Source organism: Anas platyrhynchos, chromosome 18 (assembly GCF_047663525.1).
Source record: "Anas platyrhynchos isolate ZD024472 breed Pekin duck chromosome 18, IASCAAS_PekinDuck_T2T, whole genome shotgun sequence".
NCBI classification, from domain to species: Eukaryota; Metazoa; Chordata; class Aves; order Anseriformes; family Anatidae; genus Anas; species Anas platyrhynchos.
This window is the reverse complement of record NC_092604.1, coordinates 13,302,071-13,317,014: the sequence shown is the minus strand read 5'-3', so window position 1 is coordinate 13,317,014 and position 14,944 is coordinate 13,302,071. Positions and strand designations below refer to the sequence as shown.

General features: G+C 55.5%; 1 protein-coding gene across 6 annotated transcripts in view; it reads left to right on the top strand.

The window, feature by feature from the left end:
* NR6A1 (nuclear receptor subfamily 6 group A member 1) overlaps positions 1-14,944 on the top strand; it is a 73,826-nt gene that overhangs the window by 39,087 nt on the left and 19,795 nt on the right. For 3 of the 6 annotated variants that reach the window (XM_038188062.2, XM_038188063.2, XM_013104130.5), the window contains exon 3: positions 13,530-13,760. In XM_038188062.2, the coding sequence (XP_038043990.1) occupies positions 13,530-13,760 (231 nt within the window). Of the gene's footprint in view, positions 1-4,924; positions 5,220-7,742; positions 7,953-11,713; positions 11,782-13,529; positions 13,761-14,944 lie in introns of those variants that run through there. The other 3 variants (XM_072025123.1, XM_027470916.3, XM_072025124.1) reach the window with 3 other exon arrangements.

The window sequence follows — 14,944 nt, the reverse complement described above, 5'->3', positions numbered from 1 at the left end:
GCACACACATGACCCAAGTACAAATTCTGCACAGCTACAGCCAAGTTATAACCGAGACCAGAAATCGCATGTAGCTCCGTGATTTAATTTTCTCTGACATATTGAGTCTATGTTTTAGCCTACAGAACTCCACAGCTGTGCCCTAATTCTCTTTTCCTTGTGATCTCAGCATCGCTGCCTTTTAAGGCACTGCTATTCTGGGATCTCAGCAGGACACCATGTTACGCTGTCACCGGGAGCTTGGTAGTCCTGCCACTGCACAACGCGGCTCCTCACCGGACTTGCAGGCAGTATGTGCAAGGAAAAGTTTCCAGATTTAGTCGGTGGGGGATACCAGATGAGAGTGCTTCATGTTCCGCATAATAACATACATCAAACTGTCGGTGCGGGGTTTCTGCTGTGATTTCTGTCCAAGGGCACAAGAGAAACATTTATATTTTCTTACAAATAATGCGCAGTAATTGGATTTCAGCAAGACCTGTGTCTGAGAAGGCAATTCACACAGAAGATGGCAATCTCTCGTGCTTTAAATACGGGGGTCGCTGCCCTGGAGTGTTTATGTTCTGTTCTGTTCAGTGCCGTTTGTATCTGTAGAGCTAGCAGGCCTCGCTCTTGTCTTACGCATTTAACCAAATACTGACTGGGTTTTAATTCCAGTGCTGCCTCTTTCTGAGATGTGGAGCTGCCCGTATAGATGTGGCGTGGCAGTTTGCTCGAATTGCTGAGTTTGGGGTAGGAACCTGCTAGCTGTGCTTTAGGCTGTTCCTGCACGTGGTGTGGCAGCCTTGCTGGTCAGGTTGTGAACGTGAGCGTTCAGAGGGTGCCTCCTGGGAGCAGCACAGGCTGCTTTGCTGTAGTGGGTGTGCTGCAGAGGCACCAAAACACAGCACAAGTAGCCCCGTATTTCGGCTGGTGAGATGCCTGGTGGTAAGCACGAGGAGGTTCTTTACATGCCGTGATTTCAAGGTGCATAACGCAAACACTGGGGATTTCAGAAAGCTGACTCTGAAATCCAGGCATCGTTGCTGGGGCCGACCGCTCCAGCTCCAGCCTGGCTCTCCCGTTCAGGCTCCGCGGCTGCATGCTGCTGGCTGGGGTCAGGGTGATGCTGACAGCTGCTGCAGCCCCACACGAGGCTCAGCACGGCCGTGCTGTGACACCACCGGCTCCTCTCAGCCCCGTTCTCTTCATGTAATGTGCCATGTTCACCTTCCCAGCACAACAGAGCTGGTGACCCCCGAACAGCAGCAGTGGGCTGCGTGAGGTTTGGGACGGGGCAGCCCAGCTCCGCGGCGGTCACAGGGAGAGGCGGGCTCCTTCGGTGGGTGTTGAGGAGCAGCTGTTAGGAAATTATCGCTTTGCTGTGGTTGGTGTCCTCAGAGAGCAGTTCAGCACACCTTAATTAAGGTTCCTAATTCCTGCCAGGCAGCTGCTTCTGAACCTGGAGGGGAAGAGATGGCTCTGTTCCTCGCCTTGTAGAGGAGCGAGCCTCTTAACCTGCAACGCACAGCAGGTGGAAATCCCTCTGGTCGTGGTTCCAGCTTTGGCGTTCTGTTGCTTTTCATCTGAGATACAAATATTGCTTCAGTAATTACCAGAGGCATCAACCCGCACCAGCTATTAGATGTGGTACAAGCTCAGCATTTCCAAAAGCTGCTCCAGCAGCTGTGCTCCAGCGCAGCATCGGCTCGGGCTCCTGCTGCCCCGGCTGAGGGGTTCCCCGTCACCCTGGGCCTTGCTGGAAGGCGATGCAGGGCGGCCCGGGTCCCTGTGAGGAGTGGGCTCAGCCTGTACGGACCGTGTCACCGCTCCCGGTGCTGTGTGTTATATTAAAATTAGATTTTAATAGTTGGCACAGACCTGCCTGGCAGTGCTGCTGTCCCAAAGGAAGCGGCCCCCTGCCGCCACGCAGCACCTCCCAGCACAGCTGCCAGGCTGCTCAGCTCACCGACTGCAAGGAAAGAGGGGAAAATGGAAATATTTGCAGTGAGGTATCTTGGGAGGAACACGCCACAACATTCAGGGACTCTTAATGTCCTGGGGATAAAATTGGAGGAATTCAAAGAAATAAAATCCCTCGGACGGCTGTGACAAACCAGCGCGCTGCCACATCCCATGCCATGGATTTTGAATGCTCGGGTGTTCTCCCGTGTCAGCTGGAAGACAAAATGTAGGGCTGTGTGTTCCCAGCAGAGCCGTGCTGGGGCTGTACCGGCTGTGTCTAGACGAGCAGACTGGGGGTGAACCGAGAAATTGCCCCGAAACAACCAGCTTCTGAAGGTCCTGGAATGGGAGGCAACGAGGGGCTCATCCGCAGCATCAGTCGGCTGCAAAAGCAAATGAGGGCACACTTCTGAGTGGGCTTGCTGAAAACAGAGGAATATTGGGATTAAAGATTCCCTTCATTTTTATTATTTTTGGGGGGAAGGGTGCAGAAGAGTGCAATTTGTCAGTTCCTTCTGAACCTGCCCGTGTTGCTGTATCCTGCCCTGGTTCTCTTCCTGTGTGCTCAATTCCTTCGGTGGCTGTGCGTTGTTGTTGTTGTTTTTCCTGTGTGCAAGGTGATCGCTTTTCCCAGTTCCTCCTGCTTTCCTTCTCTTTTGTGCAGTTCTGGGAAATTCCTCAGCCTGCAGAAGTCCCCGTTTATCTTTGAACTATCTAGCTACGTAGAACGGTTTTGTGACTACTGGAATTTCATCCCCAAAATGTGCTGCAGTCCTAGGGACTTGTTTTATTTACTGCCAGTTGTAGCTGCCACCAATACGTAGTAGCTTTCCTCCTCGAGTACATCGTCTTATTCCGATAGATTTTAATATTGGATTTACCAAACGGCACTGCCTGATGCTCCGGTGGCATCGTGTAAGACACGTCACGATAGATACGGACTTTAAAGATTGTTTTAAATGGCTTTAATACAGACAGAGGTCAGAAAAGGCAAGATAACAGCAAAAGAGGCTATGTCAAAAAGTAATTAGAGCAGGACAAATGGATTGTGCAGGCATGTCGAAGGCTGTTATTTCTGTAGGCAGTGAGTAGGAAAGGTGTTAATGTAATGTGACAGATCTGGAGCAAAAATGAGGGTGCAGGGAAAACAAATAGGAGCTGACCAATGGAATGATCTGAATTATGAGGTTGGCTTTAACATAATTTGATAACACATGGAAGAAGCGGTTAGTGTAGTTTCTTTGAAAATTGAATTGTCTTAAAGGCTGCGTGTTTGACCCAGCCTTCACACCCCGAGGAGCAGTCCCCGCTCCGCGGCCGCCCTGCGCAGCCGTCAGAAGCATGGGAATGGTTTGTCCTGTGCAGCTTCATGAACAGAGAGGTTTTTGCTAGTGTTAGTCTAATAAGATTGGCTTTTCTTTGCAGCCATGGATGTCTTAACTGGGGACCCCGTGCCTGGGGTGCGCGTCTGGGGCCTAGGAGCCGCTGGTATGGGTTACATGGGGGCTGAGAGCTGAGATGGAGGGGGATGGAAAATGGGTCCCTGCAGCACCAGGGTGCTTCCCCGGCGAGACCTGAAGGTCAGCGGGGCTGGCAGCACACGGAGGGACTGGGATGCAGCCGTGTCCGAGCTCCCACTCTCACCCCTCCTGCTGGTTTCTGATTCGATGCGTTCCGGGCTAGTTACCCGGGAACAGTGGAAGGTCTGTGGGTAGTCAGGTACAGCAAACTTTTATTCTGCAGTTCCCATTGTTGTAAATTCTAGAAGGAAAAGCTGTTCAGCTTTTATTTCTCTTCAGAAGCATACAGAAGGGTGCTGCGGGGTGCTCTGCGTTGCTGTGGTCCTGCTGTGGTCCTGCTGCGGGATGTTGTGGGGTGCTTTGGGATGCTGCAGGGTGCTGCGGGATGCTGCAGGCTGCTGCCCCCTCCTGTCCAGCCTCCAGCCTGGCAGCACCACCCGTGCAGGCGAGGGCCCAGCAGCGCAGCAGCGGGTCCCAGGCATGCAGCGAGCCCCAGCCTCCTCCCGCAGCGCTGGGCAAAGCTGTGGTGTGCGGCGTGTGGGATGTGACCCTGCGGGATGCTCCCGGGGAGGGCGAGGACAGGGCCCTGCTTCAGCACAGCGGATAGCAAGGCTTTGGGATAATGCATTTTTAAAACTCGTCGTAAATCCCGAGGATTACAAACCGCGGGCGTTTTCCCTTTCAGCAGAAGGCGGGCGGTTATCTCTGCCTGGCAGCAGCCCTGCTCACAGCACAGGCAGCTCGTGCCTTGCAGCTCAGCACTGCCCTCGTGTCACACATTCCTGCAGAGCAGCCTCTGCTCTGGGCGCTGCGCTGCTCGGGGCCCCAGCGCCTGCCAGCGATGCACAAGAGGCACGAAGCAGTGTGCAGGGAGCATTTGTGCCACACTCCTGGTGACCCCAAACAGCTAATTAGCAGCTGTGCTCATAAAAATGTGCCTGGTGCAGGGTCAGGATCTGCAGCTTTAGCTCTGCAGTATTTCCCCCTTCGTTTTGCTGCCTGAGCTGACGGCTGGGGAAATGCCCTCTCCCTCGGGTTTGTCCTGGCAGTGCCCGGGTACCCGGCACCTCTCATCCACTGAGATCAGGACTGTGATCCTAATGGTTGTAATGCCAAACTGTGAGCCTGTTGCTGTTATTACTATTAAAACTACCAGCGATGCCGGTGACCAGGACCCCGCTCCATGGCTCCCGAAGGCTTTCTGCAATGCTCTGAGGCCGTGGGACGGGCAGGGCTCTCTTGCTGTCGCAGAATGCCGGCATCTGGGCAGGGGATGAAGTCATCCTGCGGGAGAGGAGCTCTTTCTGCTAAGGGTTTAGAAAGGCGCTCGATTGCCTGCTGATAGAAACGGGAAGCTTTTCCCTCCGCAATTCTCTTTTCTTGTACTTGCCCACTGAGGCTGTAAAGCCATATACTTCTCATTCCTACAATCCCATTTGTTTTCCTTTTTTCCTCTGAAGGTGACCTCTCTGAGGAGCCCTTAACCTCCCCCCAGCTCCTTCCTCTGTCTCTCAGCCTCGGCGATTTGTCACCCATGGAGCGCGCTGCAATGAAACGCTTCTCGCCACCCGCTCAGCGGGCCTCCGCGGCAAGTCCAGTGCTGAGCAAAGGAAAATATAAACAAACAAAACTGGAAATGTGATAGAAAAATCCACCTTGCACAGCGACCTACGAGCGATTGGAGAGGAGGAAAATTCTGAAGTTTGTGCACACCAAGTGAACGTCTTCGGCAGAATAATTAACGCCCTGCTCCCGGTGCGTTAGATGCTAGGAGCAGTAATTACTGCATCTGTTATTCAACTGCTGTCCCGAGACCTCTCACACGTCAGGCCGATGGCTGGGATCATTTCCTGCAGTCCCTTGCACAGCTTCTGAACAATCTGCTGTAGAAAAGGGAGAGAGGCCGTACCCCGTTTGTGTAAAAGCAAAACCAAATCACACAAAGAGTAGTTTTGCACAAAAACGAGCTGTGTAAAAACAAAACCAAGCCGAATTTTTTATTTTTTTAATTTTTTAAACACAGCTTTGTCCTGTCTTCACCTGCAGACAAGTGGCCGTGTTGGTAGCAGGCCGAGCAGGAGCAGGCAGGATCGGCACGCAGATGCATACTGCCAGGCTTTGACCTGTACATTTGTTCCGTTTACCTTTTTTATGGCGTCAGGAATTGCTCCCTGTGACTTTCACACTCACCTAGTGCGACGTTCAAGTACAAACCTTTCCGATACGCTCTGTGCAGAGTATCCAGGGTGGAGGCTGGGGGGAAGGAGCAGGATGCCTGCTGGAGGTGCCTTGCTCTGCCTCCGTCCCGGTCCCTTACAGGATACCCCGGGTGCCTCGGTGCGTCCTATTGCTTCCTCTGCCTGGCCCTTATGGCCGTCGTGTCAGGACAATAAATCCTTTGCAGGCAGCGTTGTCACTTGTCGAGTTGTTGGCAGTGTTTTTGGCTTTTACTCTTGTGAACTGGTAGGCTTCTGCAATGTTGGCTGTCAGGGAAAACAGCATCTTCTGGTTTGGTTGTTTGTGTTTGGGTTGGGAAGTGGCTGATTCAGGCAGCGTAACAGGCAGAACGGGAGAAGCAGCCACAATACTTTTCCTTTTACCAAAGTAGCTTTAAGGCTGTTTGGTTCAGACAATAGAATTAATCTTTCTTGTCTTCTTTTCCTGCCCTGTGCCCCATTCATAGTTTGGGCTCTCATTTTACAGAACAGTTCCAGATCTCTGCAATTATTTTCTGCCCTTAAGGATTCATTATGGACAAACTGTGACATGAGTATTTAATACAAGTGGGTTTAGAGCAATTTGGAAGATTTGGATTGTCTGGCCAATTACCCTTTCTCCAGCACCCTGTTTTGTCTATACTTGCAGTTGTTTCTGGATTTTCTTTTATTTTTAGTTTTTGGATCTCTGTTTTCAATCCTAACAGCAGTAGTGAGAGCAACATTTTGTGTTGGCCTGTTATCCTGAGATTAAGGCGCTTTCTTTCAGCCCCCTCTGCCCACAGCACAGTGCAGTGTTACCAAATAAGTGCTCCGCATTCTGGTCACACTTCTCCGAGGGGTGCCGGGAGCAGAGCAAAGCGCTCGCGTAGGATAAAGAATGCGGAGATTTTGGAGCAGGCACAATTGCAAACAGCTGTGTAAACAGCACAGCCAGGGGATGGGCTTACCTTGGCCGTGCTCTGAGGGTGCAGGATAACAGGCTCCTCTCACGAGCCCTGCTTTGGTAACCTCCGCAGCGAAAAAAGAGAGGTCAATCCGGAGAGCATGTCAAGGACTGACACAGCAGCTCCACAGATTTACAGCGCGAGCACAGCAGAGGACTGGGCCTGCTGCACCGCTGCTTTGCAGCAACTTGCTGCTGCGCCGTGCACCTGCCTCTGCCTGAATTAGGAGCAGGAGAGGACCTGGGCTGGGAGCAGGCAGAGCCCCGCTGCTGGCTGGGGGTGCCCGGCCCCACGGGCTGAGCCAGAGCAGGTTGCCCGGCCGGAGCCCTGCTGCTGCACGCACGGGGTTATTTGCATTGCTGGATGTCACCAGAAAGCAATAAAATTTCAGGCTGGGGATCAAGTGAAATATGACCTCTTTTGTTGCCTCTGTGGCTTGTTTATTCTAGGCCGGCCATTTCTCAGAGCACGGGTGAGCCCTGCAGCCCTCAGGATGAACAGAAGCAGGCTGTGACTTCTGAGCCGAACGCTCGCAGGCTTCTTGAGGACAGGCTGGGTTTGGCATTGGCACAAACTGCCAGTTTTGGCTGGGTTCATCCCAGGAGGAGGGTGAGGGTGCAGATCAATGTGAGGTGATACCTGATGAGATCTCACCGGTGCCTGTTCTGGCACGGGCAGCTAAACAGCCGCAGATTTATCGTTGTGCAGGCTTGTGCTGCCACCAAGTTTGGAGGCAGGCAATCTGCCTGGTGGAGAACAAGCAGCGTGGATTTTCTTCTTACGTGAGAGAAAAATTGGGAAAAGATGAACTGGGCAACGCATCATGCAATGTTTTCCATTCTAGCACAGATTTTCTTTGCGGAGCTATGGCTGGTGTAACTAACTGCATTCTAGCAGTAACGCTGCTGAAATTCTTTGCTTTCTGTTAGCGGAGTGAGTGCAGGCCTCCTGACGAGCCCTGTCGGTACCATTTCTAAGCCCTGATGGTTTGGCTGACCCCGCTCACCAGCTCGCACCTCGGCTGCTCCACACACACACAGGGCTTGTGTCAGGGCACCGCGGGGCCTGGGGGCAGGGCCCTGCTGGCAGGGGGGCGGCGGAGGGGCGCCCCCGGGCCCCGGGCTCGGTGAGGGGCTCGGCTCGGCCCCGCTGCCCCCGGCCCCGCCGGGCCCCGCGGTGACATCACGGCTCGTTAGCATAGGCTCGGCCCGCGGCAGCGGCGGGCGGGTGAGGGCCTTGCAGCCCGGCCGCGCCGCGGCCATGAGGCGGCCCCGCTGAGGAGCGCGGCGCCGGGGGGATGAAGCGGGACTCGACCTGCGGGGAAGGTGAGGGGCTGAGGGGCTGGGGGGGGGCAGCGGGACCGGGGGCGCCTCCCCAGAGCCTTTGTTCGGGGAGCACGGCCTGGGAGGGGGGGGGGGGGGGGGGGACACCGGGGATGAGGGGAGGTGGAACCGGGGCGGGCGGGCACCGAGAGCCGGGCCCGGGCCGGGGGGAGCGGGGCCGGTGCCTGCCTGGGGGGATCCTGAGGGAGCGCGGGGCGCTGCTGGCCCCGGGGCCGGGCTGCGTGGGGCCGGCATTGTCCGGAGCTGTGCCCAGGCCCTGCTGGGCTCTCTGGGGCTCCGCGCCTCCGGCAGCTCCCCCGGAGATGTGCTGGGGCAGGGAGGCTGCTTTTAGCCGTGCTGCTTGGTCACTGATGGATTTATAAAATTGTCTCACCCGGAGCTGGATGGGGAGCCCATGGCGGTGCTGGGGCTGGTTGTTAGGTGCTGTGGGGCCGGCTGCTGAGCCCCGAGCGGCCTCAGAACCACACGGACACCACTATGGGTGCCCTCCTCATAACCAGCGGGACACATCGGGGTGCAGCGGGCTTTTGTTCCCCGGGCTTTGTCAAACAACCGGCTCCATCGAGCCGCCAGCCTCCGCAGGGCTGCCTCCCGTGCGCGGCACAAAGGCGTGGGACGGGGAACCCGCTGCGGTGTGGGCCCCGTGGCCACGCGTGGTGCCCCGCCACGAGCCCTGGGGTGCCGCTGGTGAGCCCTCGCCGGCCAGGGGCATCCGCTGCACACCCTGCGAAAGCACAGCCGTGCATTCCCTGGCTTTTTTTACGAGGGTTTGCTTTTGATTGAACCCTTCTGCAGAAGCAAGATCAGTGTGGAATAAGCCTGCATCTGTTGGATGTAGTTACTGGATGGGGTAAGACCGCGGTGCGCTGGCTGTTTCTCCGCTGCAGCATCCCTACTTTTGTCTCCCACACTCCGCTCGGTGCTTTTTGGAACAGGCCCGATCTCCGTGTCTCTGCAGCACATCACCTTTTTACAGCAGAGAGGAGGACGTTGCAGGCCACCTCTTTTTCCACCCCTTTTGTTTTTTTTTTTTTCTTTTTTTTCCCCCGAGGCTTTAGGAGGCTTGTCCGTTTGAATTAACCTCCAGCACAGCTGGGCACACAAACGGTTTTGTTCCATTTGCAGAGGGTTGGTGCCGGTCAGGCTCGCGGTGCAGGCCGGAGGGGCAGCAGCTCCCCTGGCTTTGTGCGCCCTGCGGTGGCCGGGGGCCAGCCCGAGGACGTGGTCCCTGCCTGCTGCCCTTCCCTGCTGGTCGCTTCAGCCCCCGGCAGAGGCACTGGGTGCTGGTGGGGCGCTCGAGGCAGCAGTGTGCAGGAACGGGGCAGTTCCCCCTCAGTACTGAATTGAACCAGACGTTTTTCTCAAAACAAAAAGCCGACCCTGAAAGAAGCCATGGGGAAGGATAAGGGGCAAAGGAGTCTCAACACAACACGTCTCTTGGTGTCTGAGGCATCGTCAGGGGTGAGAGGCGAGCGGGGTTGTGTTGGGCTTCCAGTAACACACGTGGGGGAGCTCCCCCCGCGCCCCTCCCCACGCAGCTGCTGCGGAGCAGCTGGAGGTGGAAACGCCTGAGCAGGGCTGCGGGTGTCGTGTCCGCGGACGAGTTAATCAAGAAGCAAAGAAACGATACGTAGTTGAAGAGCTGTTAAACATATTAATAAATTGCGGTGTTGGGTGCCGCCTGTAATCTTCGCTGTGGAAGGTTTCCTGAGTGGAAAGCGAGTTCAGTTGTGTGCACTGGCACTGCTGAAAGCTGCGGCTTTCTTTGTCCTCCTGCTCCCTTCCAGCCAAACTAAATCCCCGCACGGTCTCTTCTTTGGACCTTTGGTGTGGGTTTTGTCTTAACTTCTTGCCTCAGTCTAAAAAATGTAGGTTTTGTTTCTGCTCCACGGTGCAGCACCGGTGTCCCAAACAGCACGCTGCGGACACCAGCTCTGCCTCCCAGGGCAGACCTCGCGCAGGCGGCTGCGTGCTGCAGGTTTGAGCTGCACACACAGCCACTGGTGCGGCGCTTTTCACAGCTCTGGGAGGTGGCTGCGATTCCACCAGCGTCTGCTCCTGTCCCCACCGTGAGCTGCCGGCCCGCTCGGAAGGCAGCAGCAGGGGCAGTGCCCCGGTGGCAGCGCTTGTTTGCATGAGTGGCAGCGCTGGGAGCGATGATGGGGGCTTGCCGAGGACCCAACAAGTGTCCTGATACTTTATTTTATTTGCTCGGTATTTTATATGCTTGTTCATGGGTTTTAATGTTTTCTGTGCTTGTGTTTTCTGTGCCTGTGTACAAATGTGCCCAGGCAGTTGAATGCCGGGTGCTTCAACAGGAATCTAAGGTATTTCTTCTCAGAAATTCATGGGAATTTTGTTTTAAAAATGATTCCGAGTACTCATCTCGATGATAGGAAAAGTCTTTTATGAAATAAGTGCACGGCTTTTACCGCCTGCCTTACGGCACGCAGACAAGTGGAGGTCCCCCTGCTTTCTCACACTGCCGCTGTGACTCTTGTGTAACATCATAATATTCCTGCAGAATTTACATTGTATTAAAATGTGGTATGAAACCTACCATGACCTTTGAAAACAATGCGTCCTTTAATGTGGCTTTGGGGAGGGGTTTGTGAGGGAGTAGCCATAAAAATCTTCAGGGTTCAAGATGAGGTTGAGATTTTTCTGAGTGCTTTTGTCGTAGCAGCAACTGTTTGATTTAGTGGCCCCCGTTACAATAGGTTGTGAGAACAAAGCCCGAATATCCCGCGTACGAGTCCGTTACGTGTAAGACCTACCAAGAAAACTGAAACGAGAGGTGTTTGCTCAGCCCTTCCTCCCAGACGAGCCACAAACAAGCTCTTTGGAGCAGCTCGGTGCCGGTGGCTTTATTTCTTATCACCATTGTCAGGAGCTGGGAGATGAGCACCAACAGACGGGGCGGGGGAAGGCTGCTGTGCTCTGCGATGGCCGTACCGACACTGAGCCTTGGTGCTCGGCGAAATTTCAAGGTTAAGGGAGCTCGGAGCGCTCCCAGGGCAGGGCTTCTTTAATTCCCCCGTGCTTTGTGATTCCCGTGAAGCCCAGTGGCGATTCGGCTCAGCAATCCCAGTGTGTGCTTGCACAAGGAGCTTGCGCTAAGCAGGGTGAAAAATAGCAAAGGTCAGGAGCTGGCAAACCCGCGGGCTGTAGGAGGATCACAATGGCTACAGGATTTTTTAAAGCACCGAAACTCCAAGGCTTCCTGTAGGCAATTATTTTTTGTCTGCCAGTTTTGCTTGAGGAGCAGTTTACGGGGTACGCGGGCATCTCCTTCTCTGTTCCCCGGGGGTTTGTTTCTTTGTTCGTGGCGTGAAGCACTGCTCTGTGTGCTCTGTGTGTGTTTTGATCTGGAAACACACCCAACGAGCAGCTTGTGCTGTGAGGCGTGTGCAGCCCCAGGTTCCTGCAGCAGCGGGGTCGCTCACACCACCTCGCCGCTGCCCTGCTCGGGGGGAACGGGCACGGCAGGGGAAGGGTCCCGTGCTCGGCCGCTTTAATCCTCCGTGCTTCCTACGTTCTCTAGGCGATGGCCCCATTCTTCCCACAACAAAAAGCTGCGCCTGGAGATGAGCCCTGGCTTCAATGCCCCTCACCAGCTGTGCTGGGGGACGCTGCCCCACGCTCATCCCCGACACCTCCCCGGATTTGCAGGAGCACGAAAGGTGGAGGTGGTGCAGCTCCCAGGAGCCGTGCCCAGGCCTCCCCGGGCGAGGTGCTCGGCCAGCAGAGCCCTGCCTGGGAAGCCTTCAGCAGCATTCATTCCTCTGCTGCTCCTGGGCACAGCCCTGAGGTGAGCCAGCCTGCGCAGCCAGGAGTGTGTCCCCATGGAGGTGACACCGGGAGGGCTGCGTTACTTAAAGTTTGTGTTGCCTTTCTTCAGGCCTTTGTTTTAGGATTCCGTCGCAATTGTGGTGAAATTTGCAGAGAAATGCAAATTTGTATGTTGCACGTCAGTAAATCTTTTAGAAAATTAATACCAATCGGTTGTGGTCACTGCTGGGTTTAACTGTGGGGAAAACTGCTGGGGAGTCAGAGCAGCTGGTGTACATTTGGGGCTGGCTTGTGCAACCCGGGGCTGCTTTCCTCTCTGCCCTGCTGTGCCTGGCTCGCTTCTTGCTACCGAGCTCAGACGCTCTGCAGTAGGAAGGAGCCAGGCTGCTCTGTCACACTGCTGGGGCTATATTGGCGAGGACCTCGGTGTCACTTCTGTGTCCTGTCCTGCCACTCCAAAACCCAGCAGACAAAACTATCCTCGGCTGACAACCTCCTGATCAGGCATGGTTGGGGAAGGCCCGGTGGCGTGCTGCGGGAAGCTTGAAGGAGAGCTTGTGCTCTCTCTTCCTTCTCTCCGCTCAGGTTTTTTGCCACCCAGCGCCTTCCCCGCGCACTGCCACGCGCTGCCCTGCCCTGTTCGCTTCAGCCGTGGCCGTGCTGGGAGCTCCTGGGGCAGGGAGGTTTCTGCTCCGCGCTTCGAGCTGTTGGCAGCAGCAGGGAAACTTGTGTGGGCAAGGCCTGAGGCTGGGTGCTGAAGCTGGACTCCGGGTGCCTCCTGCTTGCAGCCCCAGGGAGCTCCAGAGAGCCATTGCCACCTCCTGGGGCCTGGGGGAGCTGCACTTTCCTGCCCAGCAGATCGTGCTCAGGCCAAGAAATGCCAGCAATGATCCGTCTGAGCCGGCACCCGCAGCTCACACACTGCGGCAAGAGGCAGCAGCGTGGTTCTAGAGCCCTGCTGTCAGAAGCGCAGCGATGCCCTTCCTGCCCCTCGCAGCCTCTGCCTCAGGCCAGTGTGCCCGAGGCTTCCTGCAGTGCCCGCTGACACTGGGGAGATGCCAGGTGCCACAGCACAGCTCTGTGCGGACCCCTCGAGCTGTGCCCATGTCCTCAACACAGCTCTGTTCACCCCGAGCAGGATTTCGTTGGGTTACAGCACGGGGGCGGGGGCCGGCAGAGCATCGGGTGCGAGGGGTGAACACGCCTGGTGGCTCAACATTTGCTGGAGGAGGCTGCCGTGCGGTGGCAGCGTTATTTTAGCGGGGCTGACTTTTAATGTGAAGCAGGATTTAGGTCTCCCCGTGCAGATGCAAGATAATGAGCCTACATCTAGGTTAACGAAGTCAGTTGCTTTAGCCATCATTTACTTTTTCCTTTCCGTCTGACATCCACGTCTATGAAGATTACTGCGTGCTCACGGAGGTTCTGGCTGAGCCGTGCATCATCCCTCTGCTGTCTCACAGGGGCTGTTACAGCCACAAGAGGCTGAATTTAATATGACAGCTCCTATTGCTGGGGGTCGTACAATTTACATTTTTGTCATCCAAAGGCCTTCCAAAGGTTTGGAGCAGGAAAAGTAAAATCAAGTCACAGCAGCTTAACCTTGGTGTTGTTTCTGTAGCGGTTTGCTCAGGTTGTGGGCACATGAACTGTGCAGAGAGGCTCTCCACGAGGTGGCCGTGTCCCCACATCCCCCTGCCTGTCCTGTGTCGGGTGGCTCGGGGAAGCCAGGTTGTTGATCTCAGCACCCTCTCCCTTCTCTTGCAGATGACCGGGTTGAGCAGCGAACCTGCCTGATCTGCGGGGACAGAGCCACGGGGCTGCACTATGGGATCATCTCCTGCGAGGGCTGCAAGGGGTTTTTCAAAAGGAGCATTTGCAACAAGCGGGTTTACAGATGCAGCCGGGACAAGAACTGCGTCATGTCACGCAAGCAGCGCAACAGGTGCCAGTACTGCCGGCTGCTCAAATGCCTCCAGATGGGGATGAACCGGAAAGGTAAAGAAACCCGAGCTTTGGGTGCTGCGTGTGCAGGCGCGAGCCACACGGCCCAGCTGGCCTTTCTGGGACACAATCTGCTTTTTCACAGACCCCTAAATAACCAAAACTAAAATGAATCTCGTCCTGTCTTAAGTCTGTTGGCTTGCCTCTGCCACCCCTGCTCCTGAGGGCTCCGGGCTGCCCGGGTTGGGTTGCTCTGTCTGTCTGTGAGAGCTGAGGCTTGCAGTTGCTGGCCTGCGACAAGTGCCAGTGTCTCTGGCTGCTGCCTGTCCCCAGGCGGTGGCACGCAGCCCCCAGCAGAGCAGCTCGTGGGTCTGGGAGCACAGGAGCCGCTCGCCCCAGTCTCTGGGGAGGCCAGGGCCAGAGCTGTCCTGGGTTAGGGACAGCCGTGGTGTGATTCCCATGCGTGGCCGATGTACAGAGCTGGTGAAGTGTTGTGGCATCATCTTCAGGATGAGGAACCCTAAGTAGATCAGAAATTAACAGTAAAAAATAGACTGGGATTTATTTCAGTCATGTCTCTAGTCTTCACTCCAATCTTTTGACTTTTTAATCTGCAGAAATAAGGTTGTTACCCTTTAAAAGCAGACATTTCCTAGTTTAATGACAATCAGCTGAGTAGAAGCAGGGGCTGCTGTAGCACAGGGGCTGCCTGGGCTCAGGCTTTGCTACAGGGCTGCTGCCCAGCCTCACAGACACAGGCATCGGGTCATGTTTGTTAAACGTAGCTATCGATGCCTTGAATGTCATAACTCATCTGAAAGCCACCTGTCAAAAGCACTGAAACCTCCATAAATTCACTGCAGATCCACCAGGGTCTTTGTTACAAAACGCATCTTGGGGGTGAGATGGAAAGCTTATCTCCCGACCGCCTTGATTACCAATTTTCCTGGGCAGTGTCTCTGGACGGACGCTGCCGGCGCTCAGCAGTGCTCAGAGCTGCGCGGGGCAGCGCCGCCATCTCCCGGCCGCCGCGCTGGTGCTCATCCTGCTCCCGGTGCTCGCTGCAGCCCGAGCCTCCCGGGGACAGGACGCGGCTCCTGAGGCCTCGTGGCTCTCGTGGCTCTTTGCAAGCACTTCAGGCTGGGCTTTCCGAGCAGTTGGTGCGTGTGGCAGGGATTTGCAGCCACGGGTAAACACCTGCAGCGTTCAGTTCACATCATGCAGACTTCTGGACATGG